Source organism: Leishmania donovani, chromosome 36 (genome assembly GCF_000227135.1).
Source record: "Leishmania donovani BPK282A1 complete genome, chromosome 36".
Lineage (NCBI taxonomy): Eukaryota > Euglenozoa > Kinetoplastea > Trypanosomatida > Trypanosomatidae > Leishmania > Leishmania donovani.
The window spans coordinates 1,152,953-1,169,057 of record NC_018263.1 but is presented as its reverse complement, the minus strand read 5'-3'; the positions used below and the strand labels follow the sequence as shown (position 1 = coordinate 1,169,057).

The window sequence follows — 16,105 nt, the reverse complement described above, 5'->3', positions numbered from 1 at the left end:
CGGGGGTGGGTGGGTAGAGTCTGAGGCAGAGGCCGTGCTCCGATGACTGGGCCGGCATTGCACTAGCGAGTGTGTGTCTCCCGCTGCAGTGCGCCAGGCGATGGGGCCTGTGACAGACAGGGGATAGAGTGGAGCCCGACTCATGTTGTATTGGCAGAGAAGTGGGTGCGTTGAGGAAACGAAACCAGCCCCTAGCCCTTACTCTCCTTTTCTCTCCTCACGTCCACTTCTTTACTTGATGACGCTATTACCGTCCTGTGAGTGTGAAACGATCGCATCTGTGCGCACGCACACAGGCACACACATTGTGCGTTGGAGCTGGTTGCTTGGTTGCTGTTGGGATCCTTCCCCCTTTGGCCCTTGCCGAGGCCAACACGATTTTTCACCGTTTGCGGTTCCCTTCTTCGCTACACGACCCCTCTCCAAATTAAGGAACAAAAAGAGGGGGGCCGCCGTATGTGCAGGAACAGTGTGACGTGCGCGAGGGCTTTGGCCGTGGTCGAGTGCATGGAGCAAAGCAGAAACAGAAAAGGAGTCGACAGGCTACCGTACAAAACAAAAAACGGTGGGCGAGGCGGTAACGCATGCGGTGTAGAGGTACGCAGTAATCGCACAGCTTCGTCAGCGGCTCTCCTCACGCCACTATCACGACGCCGGTGTAGCGCCACTTGCGTCTCTCTTTGGTGCCTCTCGTGCACCACCCATATGATTGTTTACTTCCCCGCCCCCGTTCGCATCCTCCTGTTCACCTTCTGCGTTGCTTGACTGCGCAGCGCGACTCTTTCTCCCGTGTCAAAGGTACGCCGCTCAAATCAAGGGGCAAGAGTGGGGCACAAGCAGTAACGCACGAATGCTAAGTGCTCCTCCTCTGAGCGCTGTCGCAGATGTTAGGCGGCATATTCCTTCATCTTTCATCTTTTCATACCCACTTCCATTCTGTATTTCGCACGTCGACAGATGCGTCCTTCACTCATTCAGTGCTTTCCACACCCGTTCACCCGGCAATGGCCGGCGACCAGCAACCCGGTCACGTGTGAGTGCCGGCAGCTTTATGCGCTAGTGTCTGTGTGCTGCTGCGTGCCGAACACGCATCTGCTCGTGCTCCACGAATCGGCTCACCTCAACACAAACCTCATCACATCGATGCCGAAGGGCCCCAAATACGTAGACTTCGCCATCACTCCGCGCACCACCCCAGAAGATTTGTGCGGCTTTCTTGTGAGGGCCGAAATGGCGGCAACGGGGCCTCCCTTCGCCGCGTCGGCTGGCAGCGGCGGTGTAGTTGGTGCGTCGACTTCAGAGGAAGTCTCCGCCTCCCACGCGAGCCCGGGGGAGAGCCTTCACGAGGGGTTTGCTCCGACAGCCGCGCCCACCAGCGCCTCGCAAACCCGGAACCAGTGGTCGCCGCTGTCGCGCAGCACGGTTGCACAGCGGCATGCAGTCGTAGTCTGCCTGCACGGCATTGCCGACGCATCCGCAGCAGTACAGTCGGCCCTCATGGACCTACTAATGTTTGAGCAGGTGCGAAACCATCATCGTGCCGTTCGAGTCCCGACCCTGCGCATCGTGGCCTTCTGCAGCAGTCGCAACTACGCGATTTTGCTGCCCGAGCCGCTGCGAGCGCTCTTCACACTCTCCACATACGTCTCCACGCTCGCTAGCGATAGTGCCGTAGTGCTGCAAACGGCGACTGCGACCTCTTCAAGCATTGTGAACAAGCGCTTCATGCTGGAGGTCATGACGGCGTCCGATGGGCAGTCGTTGCTGGAGACCGTCACACTGTCAGGTACTGTCACGCGCTACTTGCGGCACCTGCTACTGGTAGTCCGTGGCAGCTTTGCAGCGGGGATGTCGCCCGGCGCACTTGCACTTCGTCGCATTCCACGATGGATGACTATCTTGAAGGCGCTGGCTATCCTGTTCATGCCCGATGAGGAGCTGCTACGCTCTCGAGTGCAGCAGACCCGCTCAACCTTGCTGCAGTCTTACTCGAGGGTGACTTCGTCGACGACTTTCGAGCGAACGATGAACTGTGCAACGCACCGGACGGCGACGCCGGTGAGCCGCTCGATGTCACCCGAGACACAGGCGGCGCATCAGCAACCGAGAGGGTTGCAGTCTGTTGGGTCCGACGAACGGCGGCAGGCTGACCACACTACGGCCGCTACAGTGGAGGGCAGCGAGAACTCCAAGAGCGGCGGCGGCGACAGTGCGGAGATCAAATCTTTCAGCCATGTTGTGGTTTCGCCGTCGGATATAGCGTGCGTGCTGCACTGCTTTGTGGGTCATTTGATGACGATGCCGCGGGAGATGGTGCCTAGTGAGGAGATCTTGTCTGCCACCAGCACCATGATGGGCAACGCTGCCGGCTCTGGTAGCCTCGTGGAGGCGTACGGGAGGATGCTGAACGCGCATCGGTATGGTAAGGCGGGGCTCTCACTCCAAGATCCGGCCATGTGGGACGCGGTGGCGGCTAGCTGGACTCTCCGCAACCTGCACGGCATCGCAAACCCCACCACCGAGTCGGTCAACGGCCTCGACAGCTCCCTGATCAGTAACGGCACATATCAAAACTACAGCACGACCCTGCGCTCGCTGGAGAGCGTGGAGGCTACAGGCGAGGCGGACCCGGGTCTACGCCGCAGTCACGGGACGCGATACGGCGGCAATCCGGAGCAGGATGCATTAGCAGCCTCCTCGCACGCACCCCACGAGCAGTACTTCCAAACACTGAACAACCGGCCGTTCTTCTCAGTTGCGGAGGCGTGGAGGTGGGCTGCCACAAACAAGTTCGGCATCCTCGACGTGGCCTCCACCCCAATGCTAAATTACTGGGAGGTGCGAGAAGCGATGCGGGCGACGCTTCTGTGTCGCAGCGCTCCCGCCCCCGGGTAGCAGAGCGCGGTGTTGGTTTTGTCTGCTCCGCACGCATGCCTTTTCTGCTGTGTGAACGACTGCGTCTCCACTGCGTGTCATCTTGTATTATTAGCAACATCACTGGCGAGGAATTCGATGCGGCGACGTCCCATTCCGTGGGTATTCCAGGCGGCATGCAAACGAGAAGAGGGGTCGTGCTGGGGCCAAGGTGTAGGCGAATGAAGCACGCCCGCCATTTCCGTGCCGTGCCCTCCACTACTCCTCCCCTCCTCCCCCCTCCCTCCCTTCGGCACTGCTACGGCCAGCCCAGGTAGCAGGCCCCGCACTGTTGCTTCGTGGCCCTCTGTTCCCTCTCCACACTCCGCCTCGCCCCCCTCCACAAACAGTACGCGTAGGTGTCTGCGTTACCCCACATGGCCCTCTTCCCCACCGATCCAGCTGTACCTCCTTCCCTGCCTTCTCTCTACCCATCCTTCGTACGACGTCACACGACGCACGAGTCGTTCGAGTGCCGACTCGATGTGTCCCTCATTTCTTTTCGTCTTTTTCTCTTGTCTTTCTAGTGAACCACACTGAGATTTTGGCACAGACGCGGCGCACACGCAAATGTACTCCCCTTACGATGCTGTGTACGGGCATGACGCGACGTACATACGCCGGATGACGGTAGAGGAGTACGTGCAAGAGCTGAAAGAGGAGGAAGCTGACGTCCGCGGAGTAACGCCGCCGCTGTGTGCTGCGGGGCCGGCAAGCGAGAAAACCGCATCGGCCACCCCCACATCCTCGGCTCCAGTGCGTCGAACCACTCGTCAGTACGAGCAGCGCCGCATGGCGCTCTCTTCCTGCAACCCTAATGTCGTCTTCTTCTCCAAGTATCCGATGTACGATCGGCTGGGACGGGAGCTGTGCGTCGCCTTCCAGATGCAGGATATGGCCGTTCAGCAAGAGCTACGACGCCTGGCGAAAGAAGACGGTCGCGATTCGCGCCGCTCAGGTGTGCGGCTAAGCGCTGAGCTGCCAATGGAGTCAGACACGACCGGCGGCAGCCGTCCAATGTCCGTGCGCGCTTCAGCGGCCACAGCAGAGGGCCACGAGCTCACGCAGACGGAGGAGGTGTCGCGCGTGGTGCGGCCCAGCCACATAGACGGCGACACCCTCGTCGACATCGACGTCTCTGCCACCTCGCATTACCCGTCTGTGTCTGCGATTTGCACCTCCTCTTGCCCCGCTTCGGCGCGGCCATCCGACTTTTCTATCTTTCGCGACAGCAGCGGGGCCGCTGCGGCAAGAATGAGCCGTGGCGGTCCTACCAAGAGGCACAGCTGCGTCCCGGTGCGGTTTGTAGCGGAGGAAGAAGGTATCCTCATACACCGCAGCAACGGCGGAGGCGACTCTCATCGAGCCGCGTCAATGCCGCCGGCCGCACTGCCGCGGCTTCCGGACGACGCGGACGGTCGCCGCTCGCAGTGGCGATGGAGGTCAGAGAAGCGCCACCGCAGTCGCAGCAGCGGCGGCGGCGGTCGCCACAGTCGCGTCCGCTTCATTAACGACGATCAAAGCGCCGAAGACATCCAGCGAGAGGAGCAGCCGCCTCAGCAACGCGTACATGGCGCCCTGCCGCTCCCGCCGCGCCTGTCCACACCACCACCAATGCCGCTGTCAGAGGGGGACAACACTAGGGTGGAGGAGACAGCCGTCGAGGACGCGACGCGGTGGACGGCGACTTCACGCGCGTCCGCAGCGGTGCGAGCCACCAAGCAGCTTTTTCGCAGCATAACACACACACACACCTCGACCGCGTCGCGCGCCACCGCCACCCCCTCGTACAGACAGCCCATTGCGAGCACCGCATACGGGCTTTCCGCCACGGCCATCGCTGCGAGCAAGGTGGGGGCTGCGGTGGAACACAATGTGCAGGTGTGCGCCGCGGCCATGCCGCCTCAGCTCTACTCAGAGGAGGTAGCGGCAGATGTAGAGACGACGCCGGAGTTGCAGTGTGGGTCGGTCGTTCGACTCGGCAGCGCGTGGTATCGGCTCGTGCACTTTCACCTCGTGGCCGAGGTGTACGTGGCGGTGCGAATCAGTGCCCCAGCCCAAACGGCAGGGAGCCCCATCAAGACAGATCGGTCGCCCGAGACCGGCATCTCAGTCACCGTCAAGGAGACAAGAGCGGCAGATTCACAAGCAGCGCCAGATCAGCAGCCCAGTGGTAAGGAGTTGATGGTGGAAGCTGTGACGGATACAGAACCGCAACAAGACCGCAGTGTCGGTGCTGCTGCGCCAGAGTTGCCGATGCAGCCAAGCGTTGGTGACAGAGGGGACCGCATTGTGGTGGCATCGACAGCTGCGCCGGCGGGCCCTGTCGCCGAGGCGGAACGGAACTACGTGCCGTGCACGGATGATGCAGAGTCCTGCCCCTTGCCAACATCGACAGATAACGCATGTGTAGGCGAGGCGTCGTCGCAGGAGTATTTTGTGTACCGGTGGAGAGTGACGATGCTTCCACGGGGTGGCGACGAGGCCCGTCGGGCAGCACTCGGCCTTTCCTTGTGTGCTCCGGCGGTGCACGTGCACGGCATCCGCTACGCTGATGGAGGCGGTATCACAGTGCTCTCGATGCCGCTCGGCTACCGAGCGGTCCCTATGAGTGGACTGCCCTTGTCACTTCGAAGCTACACCACCCTCATGCGCGTGGTGCTGAAGGCCTTCTCGACGATGGTGGCGCGCCGCACAGTGCACGGGAACCTGTCAGCTCTGGGGGAGCTGTTTCTCGCCTGGCCAATCGTGCCTGAGCAATCGTCTTCGCTGCCAAGGGTGGAGGAGAAGAAGCAGCGGGTCGAGGAGGGCCACGCCAACGTTGGTGCTCAAGGCGCCACATGGCAGCCGTTCATCATGCTCTTTCACTGGGAGCGCTGGGTGGACTTCAGCATGTTTGTGGACCGCAACGCCGGTCGCACGATCCCGTTTGACTTCGAAGACGGCACGGCGCCGTCCGTCATCACCTATGGAAAAGACCTGCTGGGGAGTCTGCAGCTTTTTCTGGAGCACCCTCTCGCCGCGGAGCTCACATCGGAGCAGTACATACTTCTACAGAAGCTCATCGTGATTGCCTCAGAGCCCACACAAGTGGCAAACTACCTCATCCAGATGAAGAACCTGATGCTGTCCCTTCCGACGGACACAGAGGCGCTGCATCAGAGCTTCGATGCGGCAGTTATGCGCCATGCTCGCTGAAGGGGCGGCGCGCTATTTTCTCCCTCCTCTTTTTTTATGTTTGCTGTGCAGGAAAAGGAGGGGCACAAGGGGGAGAAGCGTGGTGGTGGCAACGATACGCCGAGATGTGATCCGTCGCCATCCTCGCTTCGGTTTGTAGCCACAGGTCGCATGGAACAAACAAAAACGCCGATAACAGAAGAGCTGTCTGCAGATGCGACGCTCGGACGACGCCCACCCACCCCCACCCCTTCGGCGCCGCTTTGCTGCCCTTTTTCTTTTTGTTTCCCTCGGTGTGTGTGTGTGTGTGTGTGTGTGTGTGTGTGGCGCCTGCTACTCACCGGCAACGGCAGGGAGACAGAGAGAGCGCCATGGCGAGAATGAAGTGTAGAAGGTCTTACCGCTCCACTACCCCCTCCCACCCCCACACACACCTCATCCTCCCCTTTAGACGGCAGACTTAGATAGGACAAGTCACTGTTTGTGATAGATTTGATTCAACCTTAGATTGACGCTGTGTCTTCTGTTCACGTTTTTTTTTTGCTCGGTGTGTGTGTGTGTGTGTGTGTGTGTGTGTGCATGCGCTCGCCCGTTTTACAGAAGAGTCATGCGCAAGTATATGCATACCGTGGAAGAAGACGAAGGGGAAAATACAATGAAACGAAAGGGGAGGGGGCACTGGCTCACCCCAAGGCCACGTTCAGCCGGCCCAGTAGTTTTTTTGTCGAACACGTGGTATTTCATTGACAGCACACCCTCCACATCACTCCCTCTCCCACAACTCCTCCACCTCCTACCTCGCTCTCTCTCTCTGCTACGCCACTGTCAATGTGTATGCCTGTGTAGGCAAGCAGCAGACGTGCATTTCAGTGTCCTCCCTCTTCAGGACTGTGTGCATCGGCCTTTCCTGTCTCTTTTTGCATCTCCTGTTTCACTTGTCGCTGACAAGCTGCCGGCGCTCGCTCTGTCTGCCTCCATTCACCGTCGTCGTTTTCTCATCTTTCTCTTTGTGCAGCATCTTACCCGAGCGCAGCCAGCCAAGGCAACACACAACGCCTTGAGAAGAGTCACCAGCACGGACGGAACAGGCGCCTCCTATTTTGTTTTTGGTTGCCATCGCGATCTGCTCCATGTAAACCAGCTGCAGCGGTGTACGAGTCGTTCGTACGCACTGCTGATTCACCATCACTATCACCACCACCACCTCCGCACATGGAGCATTACTTCTCTTGTTTTCCCTTCGTCATTTTATTTTCTTGGAAACCACGCGAAAAGAAGACCCTCACTTGATCTCACTCTCGCACGTACACGCGCGCGAGCCTACGCTCATCAGCACCGCTTCCACCCCACCCCCTAGACCCTACATATGAACTCCATTTTTGTTCTGATTCGACCGCATGTGTGGTCGCCAGCCGTCGTCGATCGCGTACGCACGTGCCTCGCGAACGTCGGTGCGTGCGTTGATGCCGAAGACACGGTCTCCGCGAGCACATTGCTGAGCACGTCGACTGTGGAAAGGTACTTTGGCAGCATCCACTATTGGGCCGCGTCGGCGACGGACACCGTTCTACGCCACCCGCTTTCCGCCTCGGATAGTGCCACGGGGGAAGAAGAGCAGCCATCGTTTTGCGCGGCCGAAGAGGACCTCAAGTCTCTTTTCTACGAGTTCTATGGCGAGCTCTGGGACTCTGCCCTCGACGACGGGCGGCTGCGCACAGCGTTTGATGTTATGCGAGCAGACAACGTCTCCGCTGCCGAGTTGGCGTCGCGCTGCACATCGGCTGGCGACGACGCCGTACTTGCGCTGCCGCTGGGCTTGACCGTCACCAGGATCCTCAGCTCCGACGAAAGAGAGCGCGCTGCGCCGCTGCACTATGTCGTGAATGGTGCCTATCCTGCAGTGCTCGAGGCGTTTCGGCGAGGAAGCGGCGATGCTAGCGGCGCTGCCGCCCCTTGCTGGTGGTGCGTCGCCTCTTGGCCCTCGCAAGCCGCACCAGAAGTGTCGCAGGATGTAACGGAGCGAATGATTCGGTTGCCGCATATGCTGGCAGAGGCGGCCTCTACGCCCCACAGCATCGATGTATTCACGGGGGCACTGGAGGCGCTGGCGTGCCGCGTGTGCTGGATGAATGTGCCGCTTTACGACGACCCATTTGCCCGGTCGCTGGTTCAGCGCGGCCTACCGCTCCCCTGGGTGGCGGTGCTCCTGCGTGGCCCTACGCTGCACGAGCACGGCCACTTTACGGACGTGTTCGACATGATGGCTGGCAAAGACGAAGATGATGTCGCTGTCGCCCTTGTGGCGCTGTATGATGCGCTGTGTTCTCCCGACAGCACAGCGGAGGGCAGAAACTCGGTGGATGATGCCGCAGCTCTCTACGACTGGAAAAACGGCTGCGTGGATATGGCAGCAGCAGCATCGGGGCCACTCGCCAAGGACTCGATCCCTTCTCGCACCTATGCAGTCGCTCTCGTCCACCCTCACCTGTGGTCCCGCAAAGAGCTCGTCCACCTCCTCGAACAAAAACTGGAGCAACTCGAAGTGTGCGTCGAGGCGGTACGTGAAGTCTCCGCAGAGGAGCTAGAGGCAAAGCTGGATCTCCACCACGGAGATGTTGCCCGCTACGCGCTGGACCAGGAGGCGCTCCGGCGATTCGCGGTCGATGAGAGCAAAGCCGTCGCTGCCGAAGCGATGGCTTGTTTCGAGAAAAACTGGGGCGTGCCCTGGGTGGTCGCCATGCAGGAGGGCCGCATTTGGAGCGCCTCTCTCGCCGAGGACCTGCTTGGCGCGGAGCTGGCTGCCGCGGTGCTGAAGCACTGTGCCACGAATACGCACAAAACGCACCAGCTGTCTGCCACGCTGTCAGTCACGGAGCTCTCGCGGCAGGAGCTCATGACGGAGCTGAACCCAGCGTGTCCGGTGGACGCTGTCTCGTCAGCGAGCGACTCCGCGAGCTTGCAAGGCAAACGGAAAGAGGTGGTAACGCCAAACCGCCCCTTCAGTCTCACCTCAGAGTCTTACTTTGTCGTCAACGCCGCGTACGCCGTTTACCGCCGTGATGTACTCGGGACCTCCACAAGCGCATGCGCGTCCGAACGCGCAGGCGGGCTGTGGCAACTGTCGTGGCGAGCCGACCCAGAGCAGCAGAGCATGGCCGCGCGGTGCGCTGCTATTTCCGAAGCCCTCTGCGCGGCAGCGTCGGTCGATCCCGTTTCGCTCGGGGAAGGCCGCAATGAAACCTTGGGCGCGGAGCACGCTGCGTCTTACGGGGCTGCCGTCACAGAATCGGTGGCTGCAGCGTACCCTCTTGTACAAGTCTCCGCTGACTGCTTTGGTGCGATGCGTGCGCGTCATCTCTGGTGGGGCATTCCATACGAAGACGATGTGGTCAGTCGCGACCTGGTGCGCTCACAGGGGCAATCGTGGGTGACACTGCACGCGTCGTTCAGTGCGTCACCGGCAGCAGAGACTACCGCGCATGAGGCGGTGCTCGCGCTTCTGCCGCCGGTCGCCACCACCGCAGAGGCCATCAAGCTCACACTGGCCACACTCGAAGAAAGCGGCGTGTTCATCGTCGAGGAGGCGGATATTTTTGGCTATGACGCCTTCGACTACGTCTTCAGCAGCAGCACAGCTTTGGCAGTGGCTCGGCAGCTGGCGCAAAAGACCGGGACTGGCTTGTGGGCAATGATGTCGGACGACATGCAGGTGACCCTCAGGGCTGCCGCTGCAGCGCTAGCAGACGAGACTGCTCAGCCGCTCACTCCTGAAAACCTCTATGGCGGCGCCATAGTGTGTGAAGCGCTGCACATTCCGCTCGGCGCACTGGAGGCGGGGTGGCGCTGCACCGCGCCTATCTGCGTCGGTGACAATTTCTGGCTCGGGTACCTTGCAACGTACGAGGTCTGGGTAGTGAACGGTCACGTTCCGCTCTTGGAGCACCGCTACAATGCAGAGACAGCGCGCGTGCATCTGCTGCGGGTTCAGTGGGACGCATCTGCCGTCTCTTGGAACGAAATGCGGGAAGCGCTCGTCGGGCAATGCAGCAATGGCAACGAAGGAGAGACAGGGAGTTGCGGCAACTCTGCCGCTGGATCGCTGACCCGGTTGCTCTCCCGCATTGCCGATCGCAGCCCCGCAAATACGACGCGTCTGGTTGGCGAACCGCTGCACGTATTCTCCCGCACGGCGTATCACGCGCTGGTCGATGTGCTGCGGTGGCCGCGGATCGGCTCGAGCGGACCGCTGAGCTCTGAGGTGGCGCTAGAAGATTGGCTCGTGCGGCAGCCGAGCGTGCAGCGACTGCTGCACCGAGGCGCGTCCACGCTCGCCGGTGTGGTTCAGTATGTGCGCGAAACGCTCAAAACTGTGTTGCAGCCGTTGTTACCGTCACAAGACTCTTCACCATCCACCCCTTGCTGGACGGCGCGCTTTGCTCAGTCGCAGCGGGCCGTGCAGCTCCATCACGGCTTCATCTGGCTGCATCCCTCTAGCACCACTCCCGCGGTGCGAGATGCGGTGCCAGCGCTGCTGCTCGCACACCGGGTGCGCGTCCGCGACAGCGGAGCCGTGCCGCTGCAAGTGGCCCTGGAACGGGAGCTCCTGGATGTCCTGCACGACTCTTTCTTCAAGAACGCATACATGCGCAGCGCTGCTGAGGTGCCCATCACGGACGCCGAAGCGCAAGCCTTCGCGCGTCACTTCAACCTGGGCTGGATGGAGGCAGTGCAGCTTGGGCTAATGCTGAACGCGAAGGAGGCGGAAGAGAAGTACGGGACCGTACACGTGATGATGTGGTGGGAGAGTCTGGCACCCGAGCATCAGGCGAAGCTGTCTGACTCGCTCTTCGTGGGTTACATGGCCGAGGAGGGCCTTTATGTGATGAACGCGCCGTACAGCTACCGACGGTCCCGCCTGCACGTTGGCAGCCACGAAGTTGTCTGGTACGCGGTTGAGTGGAATGCCGCGGACATGTCGTGGGACGACTACCTGAGAGACGTGATTGGGGCCGCCGACCCGGTTGCCGCGGCTGCCGGCTCCCTGCGACAGCACTTTGGAGCGCAGTGGACGCGGTACAGCCTGGCAGGGCAGCCTGACGAGATCGAGTGCGTTCTGCATGCCTCGAACACTCCCCTTGCTGCACTGGCTGAGCGGTGTCGCTGGCTCGCGCAGTCACCGAGACAGGACCCGTACGGCTGCCTCCTCCTTCAGTCCGGGGTGCACCCGTCGCTACTGTCAACGATTCTCACCAACCCCAGCGTGTACTGTCGAGACACCAGCGTCATCACAGAGGCATTCCACGTCCTGCCGCAGGAGGACGTACACGCGCTGGTGCGGCAGCTGCGCGACTTCCAGTGCACGCGCACAGTCTTGATGCTGCAGGACAGAACGCGGCTTGTTCCACCAGCTACGGCCCTCGCCACGCCCCCGCCACCGGATGCTCCACATCCGAGAGAAGCGGAAGAAGCGGACGACGGGCCGGCAGACCTCACGATCCTCGCGCAGCTGCGCGCCTATCGCCACGTGGCGTTCACAGGCGCCGTCGACCCTTTTCTTCAATGCGGCTTTGCGACGGCGCACCGACAAAATCCGCCCTCTCCGTCCTCGCCTTTCACATGCTCTGCGGTCCTCTATCTGGACCCAACGTGCGTCCCCGTGGCGGAGCGCATGCCCTCGAGCTACCATACTCTTCGCAGCTTGCTTGAGCAACAACTGCGCATCAATGGTGTTCGTATTGTGCACGAGCGCGTGGTACAGTGCGCCAGCGCGGCTGAGGCGTCCGTGCTCTACCGCTGCCACCACCACCGCGAATACCGCTACGGCGTTGCCATTCCAGCCATCGAGAGCCTCGCCAGCTCGATGCAGTGGCAGATACGCTTCAAGGAACGGTTTGGGGTGTCCTATCGACACACCTCGGTGTCCCTTTACAACGCAGCAGAGATGTCACGAGTCATGCAGGTTACCGAGCGCGAAGTAGCCGCGCTCTGTCGCCGGAGCAAGAGCCTCTATCCGCACGACACGGCCGTCGTAGGCGAGGGCTGTTTCATTCAAAGACTGCAGTCCGGCAAGCCGTTTTACGTGATGAACGGCGACGTCATGGAAGCAGAGAAGGAGTTTGTAGCGGCGCAGGCCATCGTAGGAGTGCGAGTGTGGTTGCTCACTTGGGACTCTGCGCGCGCGGACATGGGGTACACGAAGCTGCAGCACCTCATTGCAGAGCTACAGGCGCCCACTGGTGTACTGCGGCAGTGGTGGGCATCAGAGGGCGGGGAAGGTGATCTTAGCCGTGCGTCCGGGCTTTCCACGCGGGGCCACGACTCCCCTTTCCTGCATGTCTCGGAGAGCGCCGTGGCGGCGGTGCGGCAGCGGCAGCTGTGGTGGCGGCTCCCGGTGTGGTCTGATCCGACGGTAGCGGCGTGGGTGAACGTCGCGGCGGGCAATGAAACGGCGAGAAGCAGCACCGACGTCTCGACCTTGGATCCTCGCACTGTGGCGTGGGCGCTGCAGGATCCGCTCATCTCCGTCGCCGCTCGCGATGACGACGGGCCTGCGTATCTGTGGGACACCGTAGTCGGCATGGACGCGCGGCACGCCTGCGCCCGCATCCGGTGCTGCTGGGCGGCCGCCGTTGCAGATGAGTGCAACGACGAAACCACTCGCGATACTGCGGTGCTGACTCTGGCGCCGCAGGTTGCAACAAACAGTGCCGTTCATCACCTTGTGCGCTCTGTGCTCCTCGACAACGGCCTCCGCATAGACGCCCACGGCTTCATCGCTGATCACGGCGAAGACATAGCGACGCTGAAGCGCACCGTGCAATACCTGTACCCTGAGGACTGGAGCTACGCTATCGAAGAGCCGCAGGAGATTCAGCTGAACGCCGACGAGGAGGAGCGCGCCGCGCGGACGTTCGGCACGTCATGGAAGGCGCTGCTTGACGGCGGCCGGCTGTTGCCGGCCTCCCGCGCTACCAAGAGACTAGGCGGCATGACGGCGCCGCAGCTTCAGCTTTTCGTAAAGACGGCGAAGAATTCGCTGTGGGTGCGGCCGCACCTGCACGTCGCGGAGCTGGAAGAGTACGGCGTCTACGTGATCAACGCCCACGTTCCGTACCTCGCTCACACCATCGCCGGCGCCATCACCGAGTATCCGCTGCCGTACTACCTGGTGTCGTGGAGCCCCAGTCGGTGGAGCTGGAAGGAGTGTCTCGCACAGGTGTTTGGCTGTGCGGAGCCCACGCTGGCTGCGCCTGGGAGTATTCGCGGCCGCCTCTACGCGTCGTGGTCGTCTTTCGGACTGCACGCAGCACCGGAGATGGCCGAGGGCGGCGGCGGTGGTGTGTGCGTGAGCGAGGGGCCCCTGCAGAGTCTGCTGGGTCGCCTGCACTTGCAGTGGCCTCCGCTGGATTATTTCGACAGCGACCCTATCGGTAGCGTGGTGCTTCGGCAGCCAGAGCCATCAGGCGCCACGGCGTTGCTGCGCGCATGGCTGCGCAACCCGGTTGCCATGTGCGACGGCATCGGGACCGGTGTGCTTTCGCATCTCGCCTGCTGGGACACTCGAGAGGTGCTACATCTCGTGGAGACCGTTACGGTGACACGCAAAAAGGCATCCGCGTCTGAAACGCTGCTGCTCCCCTCTGCCCTTGCCAAGGCACGGAACGAGGTGCACGAAGCCGAAGCGCGCCGCGCTGCAGAAGCCGCGCGGGAGGCAGCGTTTCAGCAGCGCTACGACCTCCCCCTCCTGAACACCTTTTCAGCAGCAGCAGCAGCAGCAGCGCCGCCTGGTGTCCAAACCTCCGACAACACAGCGGAGAGCGCTCTGCTGCACCGCAACGTCAGCACGCTGCTTTTCTTCAGTCACCAACTGGACACAGCTCAGCGCGCGCTGCTGCGCCAGCACCTGCAGCAGCACGGTGTGGCCGTCACAGCAGCTGTCAAGCATGAAGAAGAGGAGCAAGAGTGCACGGTGGCCCTCCTCGACCGACTGTACGCCACGGAGGCTTTCTTTGCGGATTGTCCAAACCTCGCAGCGGTGCTTTCAGAGAGCGGTGAAGTCGCTGTCGAGGATCAGGCCCGCTTCAGCGCCGTCTTTGGCGATGAAGTGCCGTGGCCAGAGCTCCTTGCGCGCTCGGCGCTCTCACAGGAGGCGGTGCATGACGCGGATACCTCCTTGGTGGGCTCGGCGAGCGAGGACCTGCACCAGCGCAGGCACATCTACAGCGCTGCCGATGCCATGAAGATCTGGCATCTCACACCCCACGAGCTGTGGGCTGAGATGCGGCAAGGCGTGTCGATGCGGCTGTCTGAGGGGTTGGAGGTGACACGTCTCTGCCGCATGACGCCCGGCTGCGCAAGTGATACAAATGAACGCGCCGTGGCGACAGACCCAGGAGCACCGTGGAAGGGGCACTACGTAGTAAACGGCCTCTACGCCGCAGTTCGTGACTCGCTGCAGGCGCCGGCAGCAACGCGTGACACGAGCGGCGCATCCCATGCCCCGGCGCCGCCGTCTCTGACGAAGTGGAACGTTACCTGGGACGCGCAGTCGCTCTCCTGGCACGATCTCTGCCAGTGCGTGATTGGCTACGCCGACTGCACTCAGGCTGCCCCGTCGTCTTTCAACGCCTTACTCGCCGAATCGATTGTGGACGCGAGAGCGACGCATGAAGAGGACAAGGACGAGGCGCCGTCACCGCTGTCGTGCGTTGGCGTGATGGCGGCATCAGGGCCGTTGGCCGCGTTCGCTGTCCGCCGCTATTGGTGCTGGAACGCGAGCCATCACGACATGTACCTGCCCGACCCGTTTCTGCGTGCCGTGGGTGTCGCCGGTATGGACCACGACGTTGTTCTAAAGGAGGGGTGGCTTCTCAACCCCGTCATGGCAGTGGCGCCGAGCTTGAGGCACCTGCGTGTCTTTGACTGGACGCGAGGCTGCGACACGCCGGCGGTACTCGATTGGATGCACAGTCGCGAGCAGATGCTCGACCACACCCCTATAGAGACCACCGAGGCGAGGGGAGCGTCACCTGCACCAGCGGAGGCGCCTCACGATTCGGAAGAGAGTGCGAGCATCGTCGCTGTGGCGCAAACAGTCGCCGCAGAGCTGCGCCCGCCATCCCCTCCGCCGCGAATGAAATCCCAGTTGCAGATGGCGTGGGTGTATGATGCATTGCTACACGCCAGCACACATGCGGATTACAAGCTACTGTGGCAACACTACCGCTCCCTGGGCGCTCCCGCAGCAGCAGCAGCAGCAGCAGCAGCAGCAGCAGGGGAAGCGGCCTCGGCGCACGAGATGAGCAACACCATTTCTTTTGCTCTCTTCTACCGCGACTTTAAGTATCTCGATAACTTTGGCGTCCCGTGCATGAGCCATGAGTTGAAGAAGCTGTTCATTGACATTGAGACGCAGAGACGTGGGCGCATGACCTACGAAGAGTTCGCTCACGCCATCGCCCTCTACCACTCACTGTAGCTATTCCACAACGGCACCACACGCTGATCGCATGGGGGTTAGAGGCGCCCAACTCCCTTTCCGTCCTACAATCTGTCCTTGATGTAATGGGATGACGTTTACGTTTCTTTGCAAGGGAGAGACGCGCCTGCTTCGCGGAAGTACTCGCACATGTGCTCATGCCATATACTCTTTTCCGCCATCGCCGCTCTCTGTATCGCTCGCTGTTGCTCCTTCGCGTGGTTCGCTCCTAGTACTTCTCGTTTTACTGCACGCTGCACCTCTGAGCAATATCACCCCCTTCCCTACTCTCTTCTTCACCTTAATAGACTCGCACGCTCGCTCATCTACCTTTCACTGATCGATGTACCATAGGGAGGCGTGTTTTGTTATGTACTTCTGTTTTATCGAAACTGCGAACGCCGTTGGCACATAGACAGCAGCGCTGTTCAATCCTTCCCCCTTCGCCGCTTTTTGTGGAATGGTCTCTCCTCCAAGTTTTGCGTTGATGAGAGAGAGAGAGACGCAAGAGATGCAGTGCACCACGACCTAATCTGC

General features: G+C 61.3%; 3 protein-coding genes across 4 annotated transcripts; all 3 read left to right on the top strand.

Annotated features, from left to right (window-relative positions):
• Nucleotides 1-957: 957 nt before the first annotated feature.
• On the top strand, nt 958-2,895 carry LDBPK_362950 (the record flags this gene model as incomplete). Of its 2 annotated transcripts, none has more annotated exons than XM_024473497.1 (1): nt 958-2,895. In XM_024473497.1, one exon carries the CDS (start codon nt 958-960, stop codon nt 2,893-2,895), a length of 1,938 nt encoding a protein of 645 aa, XP_024329266.1. Both variants share the same exon structure in this region, with proteins under 2 accessions (XP_024329266.1, XP_003865410.1).
• A 588-nt stretch (nt 2,896-3,483) lies between these two features.
• On the top strand, nt 3,484-6,111 carry LDBPK_362940 (hypothetical protein, conserved; the record flags this gene model as incomplete). The annotated part of the gene is made up of 1 exon (XM_003865361.1): nt 3,484-6,111. One exon carries the CDS (start codon nt 3,484-3,486, stop codon nt 6,109-6,111), a length of 2,628 nt encoding a protein of 875 aa, XP_003865409.1.
• Nucleotides 6,112-7,456: 1,345 nt separating this feature from the next.
• LDBPK_362930 (hypothetical protein, conserved) lies at nt 7,457-15,568 on the top strand (the record flags this gene model as incomplete). Its single annotated transcript, XM_003865360.1, has 1 exon — nt 7,457-15,568. One exon carries the CDS (start codon nt 7,457-7,459, stop codon nt 15,566-15,568), a length of 8,112 nt encoding a protein of 2,703 aa, XP_003865408.1.
• Between the last annotated feature and the right edge of the window lie 537 nt (nt 15,569-16,105).